Here is a 15,148-nt window from a genome sequence, read left to right as displayed (position 1 = left end):
AAACAAAAACTATTTGATACAATATAACAAATAAATTAAAACAAATAAATACAATCTTCCATATTGTTTTTGTTGGTTATATCATTATATATACCCCAAATTGTATTCATCAATACCATCGTCTAACCCTTTTTTTTTATTTGATCCAACACCTTCAATATTTATTATGAATGATAAATACATGAATTTTATAGGTACAAATTATTAATAAGGTCCAAGTTAATAGTTATAGTCATTTATGTTAAATATAGGACCATTTTTTTTATCATTTTCATAAGTAGAGGACCATTTTGATAATTTCCTAAACAATTTACTCTAACTAAAAACAAAGTCTAAAAAATTGTTTGAGCCAAACACATCTTTCACAGTGGTGCTTCTTATCAGTGTTCGTGGAGAGCTCCGCCCATTTCATCGCCGTCACCGCTGAAAAAATTGGTAGATCGAAGAATTTCCGGTGTGCTTCTTCATTCTCCATCATATCAATGTTCATCGGGAGTTTGATTCGCATAAATTAGGTATTTTCGGATCATTTGCCCAATTTTGTTAAATACTTTTGTTAGATAGGGATTGAAAATGAGAACAATGGTTGATTGGTCGGAACTTCAACCTGAATTGTTGGTTTTAATTGCTAAACGTATAAATCTGATCGAGGACTACCTTAATTTTCGAACTGTTTGCACATCGTGGTACACTGTAGCCACTAGGGATAATTTTAGTAGTAATTTGCCTAGGGCTCCCTGGCTAATGTTAGCTGAGGAAGAGGATGATAGAACATATAGAAAATTCTTCAGTCTGTACAATGGGATGATTTTGAAAAAGAGGATCCCGGGAGCGAGTGAGAAGAGATGTGTGGAGTCAAAGGGATGGCTTGTTACAGTTGGAAAGGATGAGGGTGAGATTAGTTTGTTACAACCCTTCTCTGGTGTTAGAATTGAATTGCCACATCAAAACACAACTGATTTTTATGAACGCAACTACACTCACGATCTGTGGACCTATATCCGTAAAGCAGTTCTGTCAGCTAATCCTTCTCATACGTCGGACTATGCTCTCATGGTCATTGAGGGAAGATTCGAGCGCCTCAGTTTATGGAGACCAGGAGATTTGTTGTGGACCAGGATTTGGATCCCCACCCACATTGGACATATTAGTGATGTGGTATATTTCAGTGGTCACTTTTATGCCGTCACTTTTGGCCGTTGTGTCCTAGTTTGTGATGTTGTTGGCACTCAACTCACTAAAGTTTATAGTGTAGCACATCTTGCACCTTGGACTGACGGTAAGAATTACATCCTAGAATCACTAGGATCATTATTTGTAGTTGCGCAACAGATTGTTGATACACGGTATGTCAAAGGGGATCGTGAGAGTATTCCACCGACGCACATCCCAGGTGGAGATGATGAGGAGGAGAAGATTTGCACGCACAGGACAAGAAAATTTCTAGTTTTCCGAATCGATTTATCTAGCTGCAAGGCTATACCAATCATGGATTTAGGAGACCAAGCCTTTTTCTTGGGTGCTAATGCTTCTCTTTCAATCCAAGCTTCTCAATTTCCAGGAATCAAGCCCAACTGTATTTATTTTACAGATAACTGGATTGGTGCATACCTCTTCTTTAAAAAAGGATGCGGTTTGGACATGGGGGTGTTCAACTTAGCAGATGGAAGTATCGAGCCGCTTTATGATGGTATTTCTGTCAGTCGTGTTTGTCCTCCAATCTGGGTCACACCAAATCCATGATGAGTGAGTCATATTTTTATATTTACTCTTTTTGTTATTCTATATCTTCTTGTTTTACCCCGGAAGTCGATTGGATTCTACACCAATTTTAAAATGAGTTTCACACAGGAAGAATAAATATATGTCAGAGATGCTTGAACAGACTGTCATTCTGCATTTACTAGTACTGTCGTTAGCCTCTCTTACCTGAAACAATAGAAGCTACAAGGCAATTTTTGAGATTCTTCATTTTGATGTATCATCTTCTTAAAGTCATCATTTAAAAGTGCGAACCCTTATTCCTAGTGACCGATGTTACATCAATTTTCATCTTGTAAGCACTTCCATTTCTTCCTTTCTCGATCGATTCGGCTAGAGTTTAAATTACTTTTTTGAATCTCACTTTTTTTGGCCAAAGAGGACTTAAAAAGTCGATGATGGTATTGCGGGAGATGTTATTGAATACTCTCATCTGGACTCACTAGCAGAGACAATGGTGTTGTTTTCTAACATTTTCTGCTTGTACTCTTTCTTTGGAGCACTATTGCTCTCTTTTCTCATTGTTTCTCTTAAACATTTATGCAAGTTGAATAACGAAAATCGGTCCAAAAATAGCATTAAACATGATAGAAACTGAAGGAGGGGGTTGTAGTAGCTGAACATGTTCTTGCCAATGTCCCTCTACCTAATCCTTCATTACCCAAAGAACTGCTGGAACTGAAATTGAAATCGCCAGAAACCAAACTACTGAAATCTTTGTAGACGACGTTGAATTCTGCCAACTCTAGCCGGTCTTTCTCATCCAAAAAGATTAGCCAACCTGAGATACTTTCATTTGATCCTATATAATATCTGTACAACATTCCTCCTCCATTACAATTTTTTTTCTCTAATATCATTCTGAAAGAAACTTGAACTTGCTGGCAATATGTATAATAAAATCCAAATTTTATACCATAATTTTGGTCTGGCTAAAAGCTTCATGGGGGATAATAGTGAATAATAATAATCAAAAGGAATAGATGGCTGAAGGATTCATAAAGAAATATAATTTTCCTTGGTGTTTTATAGATAAGTAGATTAATTTTCTTTTTTGAAGATAATCAGGAACTTTTTTTTGATCCGTCTGTGACCCGCCCTTTGGACCAATCACAGCCTTCTAAACTTGGTGGATAATGGGCCCGCCCCTCTACCCTTCTCCACTTAAATACCAGGCTTTGCTTTGCATGGTGTGGGGCTTGAACCTGCGACCTAAGCCACAAATCCTCCACCTTTTGCCACTTGAGCTAGGCCTTGGGGGCTGAAGATAATCAGGAACTTTCTGATGTCTCATTGGAATCTTGAATTACTTGGAAACCTCTTAGGTGAATGAACATTTTTATGATGACGTTAAGATTAGGAAGAGACGATGACGAATATACTGATGGAGAAACAAATAAATGCAAGAAGTAGATTTTTTTTTTGGTGAAGTAGTAGATTGTTTACTGTTGTTCTGGACCCCTAATGTTGTGTGACCTGAGATGAGATTGTTGGGTCCTTTTCTGTTTTTTCTGTTTAGTGCTTACAGTAAATGCTGTGTTGATAAGAAACCGCTCTATTATTGCCAGCTAACTTTTGTTTGAAGTTATGATATTCATACTTGTGTTATATCATTATTTTGTTTTCTTGTAATTTCTCTGTTATGTTAACCTGTCCTACCTTATCGGACTGGTTAAGTCACAGTAATTAGATAGTAGCAGGCTAGCAAATATTTATGTAAACGTACTTACTATAATCTTGTTTATCATATTTGCTGAGTTTAGAACAAGTACGTGAATATTTCACTCCACTATTTGGTAAACTATTTATTATGTAAAGTTTTTGGCTGTTTGCATGTGTCTTGTCAACAATTTTGCATGTTTAACTCCCTATGAACATGAGAAGTTTAGGCTGGAATTTCTGATCTGTAATTTGAGTAAATCCATGGAAACTGACACTTTAAAGTTCAAAAAGACACCCTTCATAATAGGATATGAGGAAGATGACCACTATTTAAATGATTATTGGATGAAGGAAATGCAAAAGTAGAATCAATCTTCTCATTGTTGCACTAATTACTGTTTAACTGGTATCTAAATAAATATTGGATGAACGATATCCTCTTTATCCCTCATCCCTTACTATTACTCTTTAACCGGTATGTCCCATTTATTCTGGAGATAGCTTTCGCCCATTTATTTACCGCCACATTTCCTTGACAGGCATCCACTGATCCATCAAATCCAGTTACATCTACTGATGCTCATAAAATTTGTGAATCTTGCCCAGAAGCGCAGGTGTATGACTTAAGTTATTTTGGATGTTCAAGAATGTATTATAATTTGCAGCTACACATCTAGTGTAAGTTTTGCTGCTTATTGCTAAAACTTGTCGTATTATAACTGCTATGTACAAGGTGAAATTGTTACTGTTGATCAACTACTATATAACTTTAGTTTATCGTATTTTGTTAACTATTGTGAGACAATGCAATCATGTTACTATTAAAGCTCACAGAACTCCTTTGGGTTATCAAATTTTTTTGTTTTTCTTATTTCCTCTTTACAATTACAAGGTAGTTCCTGTTCTAGCTTTGAGAGAGGGGTCTTGTAGTAGGAACTTGTATCGCTACGGGCATTGTAGAGAAAATGAAGTGGGCAAAAATGGGGAGCAATATGCAAATTAATTTGAGACTAAGACATAATTTTTGTTGTCTTACCAAATGAATTATGATAAGCGTGTGCTTCACAAACAAGTCATACCTAAAAACATTCTTCATGCGATGAATATAAAGGGGTAAGGAAAAGGTAGAAGAAACTAATGATTTTTTCCTAGTGGAAATATATGAAGATACTACTACAACCAATACGTTAATACCTGCAGTTGTTCAACTTCTTGTTGTGTCGCTTTTCGTACATAAAATATGTGAGTGGTAAATAAAGATATATGGGCTCTCTATAGCTAACATATTTTTATTGTCAATCACAACTCTCTCCAAAATGATCATTTACTGGGTTGATCTTGTGCCATCAGAAAATCACAAACTAAGGGGTCATTTGGATGTTGGTTAGAAAGTGAAATTATTCATGTATTTAAACAAGCATAATTAGCACAATGTTTGGGAGCATTTTATTTGTATGTACAAAATTTAGCACACCGAGTACGGTGTTTAGTTACTTGTTGCAATCCTTCATAACTAATACATGAATAAGTTATGAGGAAATTTATGTATTATTTATGCACGGTAGAAGATGCAGTGACTAATCTATAGGTAACTACCTAACTAATCCCCGTATTGATGTAGGGGTGGCTCAATAAAATTAATGTCCTAAAGCCAAAGCTTAATAAGATATTATAAAAAATCTAAATAAAATTTATGATTTTTTTTCTAAATTTACTCTTTGAACTTTTTATATGCAGAGCTATATATTTATTTTAAGGATTAATTCATTCAAATATTTCTTTCGATTGATACAAAATTAGTTGATTTAGAAATATTAAGTTTAAAATGGAATATAAAACTATCACAAACTGCAAAAAAGAGAACAAACGTATGGTGGAAAAATCTGAACCAACAAGGTAGATAGATATATGTACTGATTACTGTGTAGTGACATAGTAATTTATTAAATCTTCTTTTCATATCATCACCTTTTTATTTCAACCTAAAATTAATTTCAAGTGTTCAACAAAAAATTTCTTATAAGCTAATAAATTCCTATACGTTTCACAAAGTTACAATTTATATTTTAAGAAATGCATTATTTCCTTATATAGTCAAGACATTAGTAGAAGTTGTCACTTTATGTATAATCTTCTTGTATGAATTCCTATTTCCTCCATTGTTTATGTTTACTTCTATGATTTGGTGTTGCACTTCAATGAGCTAGAATCAACCTTGTAAGTTTGGTGAATAATTGGTGGTGTAAAAGGAACATTTACTACATGTAGCAATATTTTCTTAGAATTAACTACTTCTCTAAAGCTATATCTTGATGTTCTAAAACAAGATTAAGATAGATACATTAGTTCTTGATTTGTAACAAACAACATGTGTACTTGGTGATTATCTCTTTTGGCTATTATACTAAGTCTGTGTGATACTGTGAAAGTTGTATGATTATTGTTTTGCTCTAATATTACATATCACATTCCCTATTTATGTATCAGGTTATAAATGGCTGGTTGGTCGGAGCTTCCACAGGATTTGTTGAGGTTAATAGCTCATTCTCTTGCTACATACACTGATCCAGTCCAGTTCACATGTGTTTGTAATTCATGGAGGTCAGTGTTACCTACTATTTCGAGTATTAAGGGAGTTCAGCCATGGTTGCTGCTGCCTCGTGACAATAATACAAACGCAAAAACTTGAGAAGCATCTTATTAGCATACATGAAAAAAGAGTAGTTCACTACCTTGAGGTCCCAAAGGTCCTTGGTAAGGAGTTTCGCGGTTCGTCCCACGGAGGGTTAGTTTCTACTTTCTATTAAGGACACCTACAATCTGTTTAACCCAATCACTAGGGGTGAAATCACCCTTCCACCGAGGTATAAGTTCCCTGATGTGAGAAATATTGTGCAAAGAAGCTTGAAACTGAAAATGCGCTTGAATCCCATGATGTGACTTTATTCCTTTCGGCGGATCTGGTCAACGCTCGTCTTTTATTCAAAGTTGTCCTATCTTCAAGCAAAGTTAACTCTATGGTTGTTGCCATCTATGGTGGTAATTATAACTTGGCCTACTGCAAACTCGGAGATAAAAAAAGTGGTTATCCATTTCCAAAACAGGATACCACGATACCATCTGTTATCACTACCAGAAGAAACGCCCTTTAGTGGCAATTAATTGAATATCGGTAACTTTCCTTTTGTTCAACTATTAGCGGCATTTGGAGATTAGCTGGGAATAAAGACCTTTTCACTGGTCATTGAAGAGAATAGCCACAAAAAGTTGCTACTGAATGCAAATTATTGAAAGTGAATTTTTCCTAATTTTACCTTCCCTCCCTCTCTTCATTTCTCTCCTTGTAAACCTGAAATCCTATCACCTGTTTTCCGATTTTTCAGTGTACCTGCAATGGTTTCATTGGGGATTTCGGATTTGTGGTGGATTTTAGATATTCTGGATAGGAATGATACGGAAGAGGAAAGACAAGTAAGCTTGTTTGATGCGGTGGATGACTCGTCAGCATTGGCGAAGAAAGCCCATGGAAGCTTAAATGGTGGAAACAACATGACGCCTGATCAACAAGTGGTACGAAAAACCTTCTCACAGAGATTCTATGAATTTTGGAGAAGAGGAAGACTCTTCTGGTATGGCATCAAAAAGAGGAGTTCTCAAGATGATTAATATCCAATCATTGGCAATGCCTTCTCTGTCACCGGCTTTTTTCACCAGGTAATCCGAATCATCTCTCCCTAACTCTATCTTAATCTCTTCTCCTTTAGTTTTGATTTTTCTTTATCGTTGATGTTCTCTTTCTGTCTTAGCTCTCAACCTTGCCTCTCGTCAGTTTCAAATGTCGCCGGCCTACATACCCCGAGCCCTAGGCTTGTTTTTCTTTTTCTCCCTTTTCTTTTCTATTTTTGTTTTTTCATTGATTTTCTATTTTTAAAATACTTTGTGCATCTAGTCTTCTGCTTTAGATTATGTTCAATTTCTTTAACGATTCTTATAATACAAGTACCAAACTATGTGCATATAGTTGTATGTTATGTGATTGAGATGGAATATTTAGCAAGGGTTGTAACACTTTGCTATTTACTTAGGAAATGACACTGCTTGATAAATCTAATGGAAATTTTGCTATTTTGTTCCTTTCTACAGCATGTGTTGTTCTTCAGTGGATTTGGTAATAATTATGTTGGAGTACAAATTGGGAGACAAGAATATGTATATGTGGGAGACTACTCGTTATTGCTCATTTGGCAGCAAGTGTCATTTCTCTTGGATTTGAAAATATTGTTTGTGTTTTCGTGGCTGCTGATATGTTGAAGTCTATTAATTTTCAATAGATAACAGGGGATGTAGCTCAAATGGTAGAGCGCTCGCTTTGCATGCGAGAGGCACGGGGTTCAATCCCCCGCATCTCCATTCATTTTCGTTTCGTCTCTACCTCCACGAGGTAGGGGTAAGGTCTGGGTACACTCTACCCTCCCCAGATCCTACTCATGGAATTTCACTGGGTATGTTGTTATTAAATTTCAACAGATAATTACTTCCTTTTCTTTTATGTTTTTCTGCTCTCTGATCTTTTTCAGAAAATTGCTGAGTTGGCTCGCTCACATGGGTCTCTTGTACTGGTAGATAACAGTATTATGTCCCATATACCATCCCATCGTTTGGACCTTGGAGCAGGTCTGCAGATACTTTTAGTTCTGGTAAAATTCTCAAGGTGCTGCCGTGCTGGTTACCTTAAATGGTCTGTTATTTTCAGATATTGTGATGCATTCAGCAGCTAAGTTTATATTTGCCCATAGTGATCTGATGGAGGGTGTACTTGTTGTCACAAGGGAAAGGGTTTTTCCTCTTTATTTGGTTTCATGGATTAATTTACGCTTATCGCATGATTTCTCATCATCCTTGGTGCCCTTGAGTTGCTTTCATGGACAAAACTATCAGATTACCCTGATTGAACGAAAAAAGAAAAACCACCTCTTAGTAATAAGCTCCTTTAAAGTGTCAAAAAAAAAAGCTCCTTTAGTAGATTCAATTACCTGAAGTCTCAATTACTAAATATCTGTTGCATAACTGGTTTATCGGGAAATTATTACCTCAATGGAACTATAGAAATATCTAAACAATTGTAGTTTGGAGTGCAAAGTTCATATTTACTTGGAAACAGATAGAGTACGTGCTAATGTTATTCTAAAACATATTCTATATCTTTTTAAAGGTGGCAAATTATGTAATCTTCTTGTTAGGTCATTTCTCTAAATAGATTCAATCACCTGAAGATTCTCAGGAATTTTAACCCAACATATACAAGCAAGTAAATTCACATTTTGTCAACGGATCTGTTTAGATATTGTGGTATCGAGTTAATGTATTGCCTGTCTGAAGTTGGGACGTCACACATTTGACATTTGTAACCTGGGGGTTGTGAAAGTCTAAATTGCAGTCCTTCTACTAGGCTGAAGCTGCATATGATAAGTTCCCCTTATGCAGGCATAACTTACTTTTTCTAAAGACAGTGCCTGCTCCTTTTACCGAATGTGAAGTTTAAGATTAGCTCACTTACTCGACCTGATATTCAAATTATATATATTGACTTGTAAAAATCAGCTTGGCAAAGAACGTGTACTAACTTCAGAATGCAGAAAGTGCAGGCTTAGCCCCATTTGATTGCTGGCTTTGTTTAAGAAGGATTATAATGATGGTGTCGTGTGTAGAAAAGCAATAGGTATTAAATTTTGCTTGCATTTTGGTCTTCGGTGTTGTTATTACTTGCTAGATCCATTTTGTTTACCGTAGCTGTGAGAGTGACTTGATTGTCGATTCTTTTTGGTTGCACCATGAACAACGTCTAGCTCTCAAGAGGTTGGTTGACATAAGTTGATCCTCTCTCAGAGCAATTGACTAAGCCATTACCCAATGTCATGGTTTTGGTTAGTCGGAAGGAATTGTCTGGTGGTGCCCACAATCTCCTTCCAGAAGGTGTGATAATTGTATTCATTCTGTAGGTTCTTTGAATTGATTATCTTTCAAAGGTTTGGTAATCATGCTAGACCTGGAAACCTCCTTCCAGGTACATAATTGGTCGTCTGTGCGTGGCAATGAATCACAAGACGAGTTGGAAATCCTACTTGTCTTGGAGCTTCCAGTAAGACGAGTTGGAAATCCTACTCATCTTGTGGTGATGAATCACAAGATGGGTTTGAATTAAGAAATTCAACACAGAAATCTTCAACTGTGGGCGAGGACAAACAAGTACCTTTATAAATATATGACTTCCTTCTGTTTCAAAAATAAATAAATATATGACTTTCTTTAATACTTTGTAGGGGTCATTTGGTTGGAAACAAGTTATCCCAAGATAAGTTATCCTGGGATAACTTATCCCACCATGTATATGGGATAACTTATCCCACCATGTATATGGGATAACTTATCCCACCATGTATATGGGATAACTTATCCCACCATGTATATGGGATAACTTATCCCACCATGTATATGGGATAACTTATCCCACCATGTATATGGGATAACTTATCCCACCATGTATATGGGATAACTTATCCCACCATGTATATGGGATAACTTATCCCACCATGTATATGGGATAACTTATCCCACCATGTATATGGGATAACTTATCCCACCATGTATATGGGATAACTTATCCCACCATGTATATGGGATAACTTATCCCATCACTATGATATAAATGGTTGGATAAGTTATCCCAAACATGGCAACCAAACAACATGAATTTTTTTTATCCCATCACTATTTTTTTTTAATCTCTCACACCAAACGAGCTTAGAGCTCCATTCGTCCTGTATTAATTTCTTAAAGTCCGTGTATCCAATGACTTTTTATAATATATTTGCTCCCAATTTAAGAATTTTCTTGCCACCTTTTTCTTTTTGCTTGATTGAAAGCTTGAATTCGGAGTTGTTGTTTCCTCACATTTATACTTTTTACTGGTGAGTGCTTGTCTGACAAATCATAATATTCAAAGTTGTATCATATATGGACATTGTGTGTTTCCACAAGATGGCAAGAAAATGCACAAAAAATTGCTCCTTGAGTGAAGATGGTTAACTGTGCTGGTTTTCCCGGCCATCCTGACAGATATTTTCCCTATTCGAAGGTATGTTAAACCTACTTTTAGTATTCTTGGTTTACCTTTAATTTCCATTGGCATTTGACATTCCATGCTGGTGTTTTCAGGATCAGAATTGAGTTCTCTGACCGGGTCATGTAGTTGAGGTCACCAAATAATTCAACATTTCAGTCAGTTTCGGTGAGTATACTCTAATCCTCTTAATCCAATATTAAAGATCAAATATCATCAATCTCATTTCTGGTCCCGAATTTTGCACGAAGTGTCGAGTCACTCATAAGTCTGCTATGTTTCATGTCCCATGCGGCTATACCTGTTGCAGTACGTGATGCTAGAGATCTTACTGAGGATGGATGTAGTTCAAATTTCTGTTGGAATTGAAGACATAAATGATTTATAGATGACCTAAACGCTGCGCTTAGAACTAAGCCAGTATAGAATATTGATCGTCACCTGCCACACGTCTAAACAAGGATAATTGGTTCAAGGTCACGCAAAGATAGCTGCCAAGAATATCAGCTTGTTATATAAGGGGAACAGAAGATCAAGAATATAAAAACCATCACAGTGCCTGGGCTACAACATGATATCAGTTTAGTTGTCTTCAATTTGATAGTTCTTGTATTAAGTGAGTGATGTTTTGAGTTTCATGATTCTAGTAAGAATTTTCCAACCGTATGTTCAAACACGTTACGCATTCATTAGTTAGATGTAAACATTCGATACATACAGATTTTAACCATATTTGAAGTGTGCGCAAATTGCAAGATTGCTCGAATACTATTATATAAGAACAAGATATTGGATGTGTTATAGGAGACCCTATTAAATTTGTTAGTACTTTCTCTATCCATTTTTACTTGTTTATTATATTAAAAATAATGTCCTTTTTATTTGTTCAGTTTAGAAATTAAGAAATAATTTATTATTTAGTTCTTAATTTATCTTTATTATAACCTATAATCATTTCCTAATGCATTTTCCAAAATATTGTATATTTTAAAGGTATAGTGATATAATAAAATTGTCATTTTATTTATACTTTGTAAGAGCGTGTCAAGTAAATATTAGCCAAGTAAAAATGGACGAATGAATAGTACATCAATTTATTGATTCCAATTAGTGGGGTTAAGATTAGGTATATAATTATGTTGTTCATAATTAAAAGGAAGTCAAAAGGGTCTTCACAACCAGACACTCTTTTATCTTCTCACCTAATTAAATTTTGAAGACTATTTTTTAAAGTGAAATAAATCCTCTCTTTTTTAACAAATTCTTTTTAATGAAACCATGTAATTATTTAATCTAAATTGTTTTTTAAAAAATCATTAAATTTCCTTCTAGCATAGTTTCATATTTCAATGTACAAAATTGATGATAATAGACTGACGTCATGATTATGTCATAGATTTATGATAAAATGATTTTAAGATAAGCTAATTTAATTTGCTTATCCCATCAATAATATACGTTAGCCGTAGATGCTTATCCATATTTTGTCATGACGTTATACAATAAAATTAAATTAGAGCCATGCACAACTTGTTTAGGATCATATCATAGATGCTCATTTAATTAAGGGAAGAAACATAAAAGAAAAAATAATTCAATACACTAAGTTTATATTATAAGCTGATTCTATAAAAAAAAGGATCGGATTGTATGAGCTCTATCATATGAAAGTATGTAATCTTACTAAATATTTATGTAAAAAGATATATTGCAAAAGTATTTCTTATGTAAATGAGAAGAAGATATATAAAAGACATTAAAATTAAGACCGATTCAATTAATTAATTACCTACTTGAAGATGACCCTTATGTAAAATTAATGAATTCGGTAGATCTCAAGCTATTAAATACTCCCTCCGTCTATTTTTACTTGTCCAATATTGATTTGTCACACTCGTCAAGAAACAATGAATAGAATGACAATTTTACGTAATAAATTATCCCTTAAAACTTTAAATTGAACAAGTAAAAATAAACGGTGGAGTAAATAAATGTAGAGGTCACAATTCAAAAACTTAAAAATATGCTATTTTCATCAAATGTTCACATTATATGTTGAACTCAAAAAGTCTTCTAAGCTGCAGTAATTTGGAACCATATATTAAATGTCACTTGCAAACCAACTATATAATATGTTGTACTGAATTTAATAACTACCATACAAATAATTGAAAAACTACCATACAAATAATTGAAAACATTATAAGTAGTGTTTTTAGTATTTCTGGTTGGGAGATGGTAAGACTTTATTTTATTTTTGTAATAGAAATAATATGAGGTCCTCATCAAATGTTTCATAAGTTTTGTTTAGTCTATAAAAGGAATGAAATTTATATGGTACTTAATACTTATTGCGACCTTTACTATAACGATATTATTTATAAATTAAATTAATTCGTGGATTGGATGTATATGTCAACTTAATATCATGTGAATTATTTACTAACTTTTAACGGTATATATTTACATCGAATCAATAGATGCATATAACATGTGTTTGCATATATACTGCCTCTCACTTAACCAATATTTATTTAACCATCGTGAGTTGATCGATATGATCAGTAGTGGAGTCAGAATTTTTATTAAGACTTTCAAACTATGAAGAAGTCGAAGGAACTTCAACATTTACAATTTATACATAAAAATTGCTTTGTAGGTCATGTATAAATACTGTATCTTTTGGAGAAGGGTGTTCGAATGAACCACCTGGATTCCTCCTACTAGCTCCGCCCTGAATATAATATGTTTTTAAACTAGATTATAAAGATTATGATTTTCACCTAATAATTAAGGACTATATATATAGCTAAATCATAACCATGTGCCTTGTATCATATTGGACCACATTAATTAACAAATTAGCCACTAGGTTTGCATATATAGACAGTGACATGAATCTGTCTATTTTCACAAACTTACAAATAATAAATGAAAAATACTGTAGTAATGTTTAAAAATAAAAAACTCAAGAAAAAACAAGTAATCTATTTTCAAGGTAAACTTAATAAAATGTTTACTCTTTAGTGAACCACAGAAACCAGACACAAAAATTCAAGAGAGAAGAATTAGTCACCAAACTATAATTCATGTACAAGAATGTTACACCTGTATTTTCTTATCATATCCAGCTAGTACGTGATATTGTCTGTTTTAGGCCTAGACTTTACTTATATACTCAACATATCTCATGTATTTTATCGATGTGAGACTTTTTATCTTAAGCTGGAGTGACACATTTTTAATATTCGATTGATCAGAAATTTTTAAATACATTTTCTCTAGAAAATTAAATTTGTATACCCCATAATTAATATAGTAAAATGATTTTATATAAGCTAATTTAATTTGCATTATAAGTCTGGTCAGAATTTATAATAAACGTGAGGTCCTCATGAAATGTTTCATTGGACTTGTAAGTTTTGACCTGTCCATGCATTTGCGGCTATTCAATCTCAAACACATATAATTTAATTTTTTTTAATCAATTCGACATTCAAAATTCACTGACTTAATTAATTTAAGTTGTTGAATTTTGAATTTTGGAACAATGACTACATATGCTAATAATAAAATTATTTAAATTTTGTTGTGTATATACGATGAACAGAAGTTATTAGATTCGATTGAATTCATATCTGAACTTCTAACTTTGCCTCTTATGAAAATCAAAGTGAGTAGCAACACCCTACTAATTTAATGTGTTGGTGGGTGACTGGCCGGGTCACTGTTTATTAAACTCTCGCTTATATTACTAGACTATAAACCTGGTGATTTTACTTTAATTGGTCTAGTTAGTATAACAATAAAAAAAATAAAATTAATTAACCTAGACTTTTAAGCACTATATCTAACTAAATCATAGCCTTGAATAGCGCAAAAAAGCCACAATATGTGTCTTATACTTGCATATGACTACGCCAGCTAGCTTAGCAATACATCCCATATGGTAAAAAATTATTAATTTACGTCAAATTATATTAAAGTATTATAATTAAATAATTTATTAAAATAAAAATATATTTAATTAACTATATATTAAGTGAAAGAATTCTACATATAAACACATATTATATGTTTTTATTGATTTGAGATGAACGACTATCCATAGCGCCAAATAGTATTTTTACCAAAATGTTTCATCATTTACTATATATAAATAAGAAAATTCAACCTTATAGATATAAAATGTGATTTTCCGAGATTCAGATGAATCCCTTCCGCTTTTGTCGATGAAAATATGTTTTATCGAGGCATATATAGACAATGACGTGTATCAAGTGGTGGAGCCAAAACTTCAAGTAATTAAGGGGTGTCAAAATATAAAGAAGTAAAATCACATAGAAGTCAATCATGAGTGTCAATATACATGAGAAAATATTCTTACTTAACTACAATATGATTTTTCAATGAAGGATGTCGGTCGATCAATACTCCTCAAATATATGTGACTCCACCACTATATGTATCGATCTTTTTGCATAAAATATAACAACATCTATTATGTAATTTTATGAATAGGGTGTGAGGAAAATAAAGTATATGGGCAGAAATTGTTTTAGATAGATTTTCGATTATAAAAAGAGTAAAAAAAAAAAAAAAAAA

General features: G+C 33.6%; 1 protein-coding gene, 1 long non-coding RNA gene and 1 other non-coding gene across 4 annotated transcripts; all 3 read left to right on the top strand.

The window, feature by feature from the left end:
• Window positions 1–373: 373 nt before the first annotated feature.
• LOC102585455 (F-box protein At2g26160-like) lies at window positions 374–9,692 on the top strand. Of its 2 annotated transcripts, none has more exons than XM_015307128.1 (4): window positions 374–1,746; window positions 3,963–4,101; window positions 5,911–7,137; window positions 8,001–9,692. In XM_015307128.1, exon 1 carries the CDS (start codon window positions 574–576, stop codon window positions 1,741–1,743), a length of 1,170 nt encoding a protein of 389 aa, XP_015162614.1. In that variant the 5' UTR covers window positions 374–573; the 3' UTR covers window positions 1,744–1,746; window positions 3,963–4,101; window positions 5,911–7,137; window positions 8,001–9,692. The 2 variants fall into 2 exon arrangements, with proteins under 2 accessions (XP_015162614.1, XP_006343853.1); XM_006343791.2 differs by lacking the exon at window positions 8,001–9,692 and adding an exon at window positions 7,567–7,760.
• Window positions 7,761–7,833, top strand: TRNAA-UGC (transfer RNA alanine (anticodon UGC)). The gene has a single exon. It is a non-coding gene; the product is annotated as a tRNA-Ala (tRNA).
• Window positions 9,693–10,157: 465 nt separating the features above from the next.
• On the top strand, window positions 10,158–11,346 carry LOC102585224 (uncharacterized). The gene is made up of 3 exons (XR_367012.2): window positions 10,158–10,558; window positions 10,639–10,711; window positions 10,854–11,346. It is a non-coding gene; the product is annotated as an uncharacterized lncRNA (long non-coding RNA).
• The last annotated feature ends 3,802 nt before the right edge of the window (window positions 11,347–15,148 follow it).

The sequence above is a fragment of the Solanum tuberosum genome, unplaced genomic scaffold (genome assembly GCF_000226075.1).
Source record: "Solanum tuberosum cultivar DM 1-3 516 R44 unplaced genomic scaffold, SolTub_3.0 scf00048, whole genome shotgun sequence".
In the NCBI taxonomy this organism is placed as follows: domain Eukaryota; kingdom Viridiplantae; phylum Streptophyta; class Magnoliopsida; order Solanales; family Solanaceae; genus Solanum; species Solanum tuberosum.
This window is presented reverse-complemented; position numbering and strand designations above follow the sequence as displayed.

Bases quoted from the DNA above. Each gene is read 5' to 3' on its own strand.
- LOC102585455 (XM_015307128.1), top strand. From the start codon at position 574: ATGAGAACAATGGTTGATTGGTCGGAACTTCAACCTGAATTGTTGGTT.